The 8,931-nt window shown below is 48.0% G+C and overlaps 1 protein-coding gene across 1 annotated transcript; it reads left to right on the top strand.

Moving 5' to 3' along the window:
• Positions 1 to 6,424: 6,424 nt before the first annotated feature.
• LOC123127338 (cytochrome P450 711A1-like) lies at positions 6,425 to 8,693 on the top strand. Its single transcript, XM_044546989.1, has 2 exons — positions 6,425 to 6,750; positions 6,830 to 8,693. Exons 1-2 carry the CDS (start codon positions 6,491 to 6,493, stop codon positions 8,181 to 8,183), a joined length of 1,614 nt encoding a protein of 537 aa, XP_044402924.1. The 5' UTR covers positions 6,425 to 6,490; the 3' UTR covers positions 8,184 to 8,693.
• The last annotated feature ends 238 nt before the right edge of the window (positions 8,694 to 8,931 follow it).

The following is an 8,931-nucleotide window of genomic DNA, read 5'->3' as shown; positions in this document are numbered from 1 at the left end:
AAAAGATATTACTCATATAAATAGAACAACCATTATTCTCTGATTTAAATAAATAATCGTCTCACATCAAACAAGATCCAGATATAATGTTCATGCTCAACGCTGGCACCAAATAACAATTATTTAGGTCTAAAACTAATCCCGAAGGTATATGTAAAGGTAGCATGCCGACGGCGATCACATCGACTTTGGAACTAATTCCCACGTGCATCGTCACCTCGTCCTTAGCCAATCTTCGCTTAATCCATAGCCCCTGTTTCGAGTTGCAAATATTAGCAATAGAACCAGTATCAAATACCCAAGCGCTACTGCAAGCATTAGTAAGGTACACATCAGTAACATGTATATCAAATATACCTTTCACTTTGCCATCCTTCTTCTCCGCCAAATACTTGGGGCAGTTCCGCTTCCAGTGACTAGTCCCTTTGTAGTAGAAGCACTCAGTTTCAGGCTTAGGTCCAGAGTTGGGTTTCTTCACTTGAGCAGCAACTGGCTTGTTGTTCTTCTTGAAGTTCCCCTTCTTCCCTTTACCCTTTTTCTTGAAACTAGTGGTCTTGTTGACCATAAACACTTGATGCTCCTTCTTGATTTCTACCTCCACAGCCTTTAACATTGCAAAGAGCTCGGGAATAGTCTTATCCATACCTTGCATATTATAGTTCACCACGAAGCTCTTGTAGCTTGGTGGCAGTGATTGAAGAACTCTGTCAATGACACTATCATCAGGAAGATTAACTCCCAGCTAAGTCAAGTGGTTGTGGTACCCAGACATTCTGAGTATATGTTCACTGACAGAACTATTCTCCTCCATTTTGCAGCTATAGAACTTATTGGAGACTTCATATCTCTTAATCCGGGCATTTGCTTGAAATATTAACTTCAACTCCTGGAACATCGCATATGATCCATGACATTTAAAACGTCGTTGAAGTCCCGGTTCTAGGCCGTAAAGCATGGCACACTGAACTATCGAGTAGTCATCAGCTTTGCTCTGCCAGGTGTTCACAACATCTGGCGTTGCTCCTGCAGCAGGTTTGTCACCCAGCGGTGCTTCCAGGATATAATTCTTCTGTGCAGCAATGAGGATAATTCTCAAGTTACGGACCTAGTCCGTGTAGTTTCTACCATCATCTTTCAACTTAGCTTTCTCTAGGAACGCATTAAAATTCAACGGAACAACAACACGGGCCATCTATCTACAACAACATAGACATGCAAAATACTATCAGGTACTAAGTTCATGATAAATTAAAGTTCAGTTAATCATATTACTTAAGAACTCCCACTTAGATAGACATCCCTCTAATCATCTAAGTGATCACGTGATCCATATCAACAAAACCATGTCTGATCAGCACGTGAGATGGAGTAGTTTTCAATGGTGAACATCACTATGTTGATCATATCTACTATATGATTCACGCTCGACCTTTCGGTCTGAGTGTTCGAGGCCATATCTGCATATGCTAGGCTCGTCAAGTTTAACCCGAGTATTCTGCGTGTGCAAAACTTGCTTGCACCCGTTGTATGTGAACATAGAGCTTATCACACCCGATCATCACGTGGTGTCTCAGCACGACGAACTGTAGCAACGGTGCATACTCAGGGAGAACACTTGTACCTTGAAATTTAGTGAGAGATCATCTTATAATGCTACCGCCAAACTAAGAAAAATAAGATGCATAAAGGATAAACATCACATGCAATCAATATAAGTGATATGATATGTCCATCATCATCTTGTGCCTTTGATCTCCATCTCCAAAGCACCATCATGATCACCATCGTCACAGGCTTGACACCTTGATCTCCATCGAAGTATTGTTGTCGTCTCACCAACTATTGCTTCTACGACTATCGCTACCGCTTAGTGATAAAGTAAAACAATTACATGGCGATTGCATTTCATACAATAAAGCGACAACCATATGGCTCCTGCCAGTTGCCGATAACTCTGTTACAAAACATGATCATCTCATACAATAAAAATTTAGCATCATGTCTTGACCATATCACATCACAACATGCCCTGCAAAAATAAGTTAGACGTCCTCTACTTTGTTGTTGCAAGTTTTACGTGGCTGCTACGGGTTGAGCAAGAACCGTTCTTACCTACGCATCAAAAACCACAACGCGGTATAGTGATTGCTTTTTGATCTTCAGAAAGAACCATGTTCATTGAATCTGATTCAACTAAAGTTTGATAAACTGACACCTACCAGCCACCTGTGTGCGAGGCATGTCGGTAAAACCCGTCTCGCGTAAGCATACGCGTAATGTCGGTCTGGGCCGCTTCATCCAACAATACCGCTGAATCAAGAATCAACTAGTGACGGCAAGCAATATGTATATACCCACGCCCACAACTCCTTTGTATTCTACTCGTGCATATAACATCTACGCGTAGACCTGGCTCGGATGCCACTGTTGGGGAACGTAGTAATTTCAAAAAAAATCCTACGCACACGCAAGATCTATCATGGTGATGCATAGCAACGAGAGGGAAGAGTGTTGTCCACGTACCCTCGTAGACCGTAAGTGGAAGCGTTATGACAATGCGATTGATGTAGTCGTACGTCTTCACGATCCGACCGATCCTAGTACCGAAAGTACGGCACCTCTGTGATCTGCACACGTTCAGCTCGGTGACGTCCCATGAACTCTCAATTCAGGTGAGTGTCGATGGAGAGCTTCGTCAGCAAGACGGCGTGATGACGGTGATGATGAAGCTACTGGCGCAGGGCTTCGCCTAAGCACTACGACGATATGACCGAGGTGGATTATGGTGGAGGGGGCACCGCACACGGCTAAGACAATGATCAACTTGTGTGTCTATGGGGTGCCCCCTCCCCCGTATATAAAGGAGTGGAGAAGGGGGAGGGTCGGCCCTCTATGGCGCGCCCTAGGGGAGTCCTACTCCCACCGGGAGTAGGATCCCCCCCTTCCAAGTAGTAGGAGTAGAAGAGAAGGAAGGGGAGGAGAGAGGGAAGGAAAGGGGGAGCGGCCACCACCCAATTCGGATTGGGCTAGGGGGGCGCGCCTCCCATCTTTTTCCTTCCTCTCCTCTATTCCACTAAGGCCCAATAAGGCCCATATACTCCCCGGGGGGGTCCGGTAACCTCCCGGTACTCCAGAAAATGCCAGAACTCATTCGGAACCATTCCGATGTCCAAACATAGGCTTCCAATATATCGATCTTTACGTCTCGGCCATTTTGAGACTCCTCATCATGTCCATGATCATATCCGGGACTCCGAACTGCCTTCGATACATCAAAACACATAAACTCATAATACCGATCGTCACCGAACGTTAAGCATGCGGACCCTACGGGTTCGAGAACTATGTAGATATGACCGAGAATCATCTCCGATCAATAACCAATAGCGGAAGATGGATGCTCATATTGGTTCCTACATATTCTACAAAGATCTTCATCGGTCAAACCGCACAACAACATACGTTGTTCCCTTTGTCATCGGCATGTTACTTGCCCGAGATTCGATCGTCGGTATCTCAATACCTATTTCAATCTTGTTACCGACAAGTCTCTTTACTCGTTCTGTAATGCATCATCCCGCAACTAACTCATTAGTCATATTGCTTGCAAGGCTTATAGTGATGTGCATTACTGAGAGGGGCCAGAGATACATCTCCGATACTCTGAGTGAAAATCCTAATCTCGATCTATGCCAACTCAACAAACACCATCGGAGACACCTGTAGAGCATCTTTATAGTCACCCAGTTACATTGTGACATTTCATAGCACACTAAGTGTTCCTACGGTATTCAGGAGTTGCATGATCTCATAGTCATAGGAATATGTATAGGTTATGGAGAAAGCAATAGCAACAAACTAAACGATCATCGTGCTAAGCTAACGGATGGTTCAAGTCAATCACATCATTCTCTAATGATGTGATCCCATTAATCAAATGACAACTCATGTCTATGGTCAGGAAACATAACCATCATTGATTTAACGAGCTAGTCAAGTAGAGGCATACTAGTGACACTCTGTTTGTCTATGTATTCACACATGTACTAAGTTTCCGGTTAATACAATTCTAGCATGAATAATAAACATTTATCATGATATAAGGAAATATAAATAACAACTTTATTATTGCCTCTAGGGCATATTTCCTTCAGTTCAACCCCTATCCTCCGACCGCCCCGCGAGGTACCATCCGCTACTTCTATACTGACCATTCCCGGCAACTGGTCGATGAATTACCGGAGCTAAAAACAATTTTTCCTTTCTAGCAATGGATTTCGATTTGGAGCATGTATACGTATGTTGAGTCGTCCGACGAGGAGGAGTACTAGGATGATACGGCGATGTTATAGGTGGTCCTTTAAGACACAGAGCGTGCAGGGGAGCATGTTCTCAATTTCAAGGGTTCGGTCAAGGGTCAGCGAGTGCTCAAATGCAATAGGGTGCGTGGCCATTTGACACTGATGACCGACTACTTTGCCTTGGATGCGCTCTTCGCTCACCATTTTCGTTGGTGTTTTCAGATGCGCAAGACTGTCTTCGATCGTTTGTACCATGGCGTACGGTCTTATGATTACTACTTCGTCTTCAAGAAGGATGTCATGAGAGTGATTGGCTTCTCTGGCTATCAGAAGTGCACGAGTGCGCTACAGATGCTTTCATATGGCACCGTCGTTGATTCATGGGATGAGTACCAACGGGTGTTTGAGAGCACAGGCGGAGATGCCATGGTCAAGTTTGCAACTGCCGTGGTCGAGGTGTTCGGACCTCAGTACCTGAGAGAACCAACTGTGGCAGACACCAAGAGGCTCTTGGCAATCTCAGAAGCAAGAGGATGGCCAGTCTCTTGACTACATGCATTGAAAATGGAAGAACTGTCCAAAGGCTTTACAAGGGCAATATTAGGGTCACGTTAAGAAGCCCACCATCATTTTTGAAGCAGTTGCATTACAAGATCTTTGGATTTGGCACGCTTTCTTTAGCATGTCCGGGTCTCACAATGACATCAATGTGTTGCAGTGATTACCATTGTTTGTGAGGCTGGCTGGAGGAAAAGCTCCTCCTGCCACAATATTGTTAATGGACATGAGTACAAGATGGGCTACTATCTGGTTGACGGTATCTATCCTCCGTGGGCTACCTTTGTCAACATCATCTCTAACCCAGTTAGCCAGAAAAAGGCTCACTTTGTCCAAAGACAAGAAGCAGTTAAAAAGGATGTCGAGAGTGCATTTGGAATACCGTAGGCCCATTTTGCAGGTGTTTGTGGACCTACTAAACAATGGGATCCGGAGACCTTGTGGAAGGTGCTGACATATTGTGTGATCATGCACAACATGAGTTGAGGATGAGGGTGATGATGCTGCCGCCGCTCTAGAATTTGAGAACATATGGGTGATCCTATCCAACTTCCAGACTAGATTCCGACCACATTTGAAGAGTTTATTCAAATGCATCAACAAAATCGGCAGCGACCAACTCACGAGCAGCTGAACAAAGATCTGATTGAGTATCAGTAGGTGGTTTAAGGGGACAACAATGTTGGCATGTACTCTATGATAAGGTTTGATCAAAGTCAAACTTTGTTAACTTTGACTAAGTTTATAAAAAATAATATCGAGATTCACAATATGAAATCAATATTGTTAGATGCATCATGAAATTAATTTTAATACGATATAGCTTTAGTATTGTAGATGTTGATATTTTTTTTCTATAAAGTTGGTCAAACTTCACAAAGTTTGACTTTGACCAAATCTTATACGCAAACTAAAAAGGAACAGAGAAAGTAATATTTAAACTTTTCAAAATTTGAATTAGTGTTGCATGCGCGCTATTTGATCGTGCGGACTTTAAAAAATGAGGGAGCCTAGATGTCTGGATGTATGCAACTATGATTGGATGACGGTCTCCCGTATCCGTGTCCCCGGACAAATGCGAAAGAAAATTTACGGATTACCGTTGGAGATGCTCTAACCAGGTTTAATTTACCCCTGAGTTTTCTTTGTATCCTTCTTTGTAACAACCAACAACTATGAGTTTTAATAAGAGCTGGGCTACATGAGGCACCGGAGAAGAGATAAAAGCAAAAAATGTATACACCAACAGCACACATAGCATAGAGAAACAAAGGGGGGAAACACAACACAGCAAAGAGCACCGTGGGCAAAGTCGAACGGCATCGGCCAGCCGAGACCAAAACCAACACACTGCTTTGTCGAAGCAATTCAATCGAGACTGCACGACGCCGCGAAACCTGGCAGAGAGGCAGAGACACCCCTGCTGCCACAGACATCATGATTTATTTTGATTTACTTGTGGGGAGCCACAGACAACATCTGACCAAGACGACACTGAAGACAGCAACGTCGACGACGAACGCTGCTTTATAAACCGGCAGGCACGAGCAACACGAGCCAATGCAGAGACCAGACCGAACACTGATAAGCAGCAGCCACAGCTCCTAGCTCCTCCTTCCTCCTCCATCTCCATGGAAGCCACCAACTGCTCCATTGCTCTGGAAACAGCAGGCCATGCCGCCGCACACGGCACGAGCGCGCCCGCTCTGCTCCTCATGTCTTCTGCGGCCGTGATCGTCGCGTTTCTGGTCTACTTCTACGTGCCATTCTGGGCCCTCAGGAGGGTCCCGGGGCCTCCAACCAGGTTTCCCCTCGGCCATCTCCATCTCCTCGCCAACGACGGCCCAGACGTCTTCCGCGCCATCGCCAAGGAGCACGGCCCCATCTTCAGGTAGCAATGTTGTATCCATCTTCTGGTGCCATGTAGTAATGGCGTTCCAAAACATGGACGTGATGCTCGATCGGTGCAGGTTTCACATGGGGAGGCAGCCGCTGGTGATCGTGGCGAACGCGGAGCTGTGCAAGGAGGTGGGCATCAAGAAGTTCAAGGACATCCGCAACCGGAGCACCCCGCCGCCGACGGTGGGGTCGCTGCACCAGGACGCGCTCTTCCTCACCCGGGACTCCACGTGGTCCTCCATGAGGAACACGGTGGTCCCGCTCTACCAGCCGGCCAGGCTCGCCGGCCTCGTCCCGACGATGCAGCCCTACGTGAACGCGCTGGTGGACAGCGTCGCCGCCTGCCCGGACCAGGACTGCGTCCCCTTCTGCCAGCTCTCGCTGCGCATGGCCATCGACATCATCGGCAGGACGGCCTTCGGCATCGACTTCGGCCTCTGCAAGAAGGTCGCCGCTGCGGACGGCGGCGAGGACGTGAGGGGGTTCCTGGAGGAGTACAAGAGGTCCATGGAGTTCATCAAGATGGACCTGTCCAGCTCGCTGTCCACCATCCTCGGGCTCTTCCTCCCGTGCGTGCAGACGCCGTGCAAGCGCCTGCTGCGGCGGGTGCCCGGCACGGCGGACTACAAGATGGAGGAGAACGAGCGCCTGCTGTGCCGCCGCATCGACGTCATCATCGCCGGCCGGCGCAGGGAGCGCGAGAACAGCGCCTCCCCGTCGGGCGCCGCGCTGGACTTCATCGCGGCGCTGCTGGACGCGAGGGAGAGCGGCGCCAGGGACGTGGCGCTGGAGGACAGGCACGTGCGCGCGCTGGCGTACGAGCACCTCATCGCCGGGACCAAGACGACGGCGTTCACGGTGTCGTCGGTGGTGTACCTCGTGTCGTGCCACCCGCGCGTGGAGGGGAAGCTGCTGGCGGAGGTGGACGCGTTCGGCGGCGCGGCCCCCGACGCCGACGACCTCCAGGATCGGTTCCCGTACCTGGACCTGGTGATCAAGGAGGCCATGAGGTTCCACCTGGTGTCGCCGCTGATCGCCAGGGAGACCTCGGAGGAGGTGGAGATCGCCGGGTACCGCCTCCCGAAGGGCACGTACGTGTGGCTGGCGCCGGGGGTGCTGGCCCGCGACGCGCGGCAGTTCCCGGAGCCGGAGGAGTTCCGGCCGGAGCGGTTCGCGGCGGAGGGGGAGGAGGAGCGGGCGCGGCACCCTTACGCGCACATCCCCTTCGGCATCGGGCCGAGGGCGTGCGTGGGGCACAGGTTCGCGCTGCAGCAGGTGAAGCTCGCCGTGGTGCACCTGTACCGACGGTACGTCTTCCGCCACTCGCCGGCCATGGAGTCGCCCATCCAGTTCGACTTCGACCTCGTCCTCGGCTTCCGCCACGGCGTCAAGCTCAGAGCCATCAGGAGGACGACGAGGGACTGATTCGCCAGGCCTTTCGACGTGCAATCACAAGCATGAGCATGATACGACGGCTTGGGTGGCGTGGTGTGTCCGTCTGTGAGTGAGCTGAGTTTACATCATGTATAGCTAGGGATATGTCGGCGTGATTAAGCTGCTAATATTCTGATTAACTAGTTCTAAGTTGTTTAAGAAACGGTAATCTGAAATGTGCGGCAACTAGCTCTTTTGTGTTCAACTTGGAACTATCAGTCCGATCAACTTGGAAACAGGCAATCCCATCAATATTTTGATATTGGAAGTTGTAAATGTGCTGCGGAAATTGATTTGCACGCAATGATACTATTATTACCAGGTCAATTGATTTGCAAAAATGTTATCAGATGCGAGCATGGATTTGGACAATTTTAGACAAATGAAACTAACACCTTGATCTGCAAGAATACATTAATAAGATGGATAAACACTGGCACTGTAGGAATGTTGATACACTTGATTTCTTGCTTCACTTAACAGTTACTCCTCCTGCTCGAAAATGCAAGCAATTCTACTAGTTTTGTCCCGAAGTCCAACTTCTTCTCAGTTTGACCGAGTCTATAAAAAAAATGTACTACCAAAATCCATATTTTTTTCCCATAAACTTGGTCAAAGTGACAAAACTAGAACCACTTACATTTCGGATCAGAAGGAACATTAACAGTTATCATGTTCCAAACATGCTTTAACCTTGGCTGGACAGATGATATTTACGAGTAGGCTTAGGTACTTAGAT

This window comes from Triticum aestivum, chromosome 6A, assembly GCF_018294505.1.
Source record: "Triticum aestivum cultivar Chinese Spring chromosome 6A, IWGSC CS RefSeq v2.1, whole genome shotgun sequence".
NCBI classification, from domain to species: domain Eukaryota; kingdom Viridiplantae; phylum Streptophyta; class Magnoliopsida; order Poales; family Poaceae; genus Triticum; species Triticum aestivum.
The sequence above is the reverse complement of the archived record's forward strand: the minus strand, read 5'-3'. Positions and strand labels throughout refer to the sequence as shown.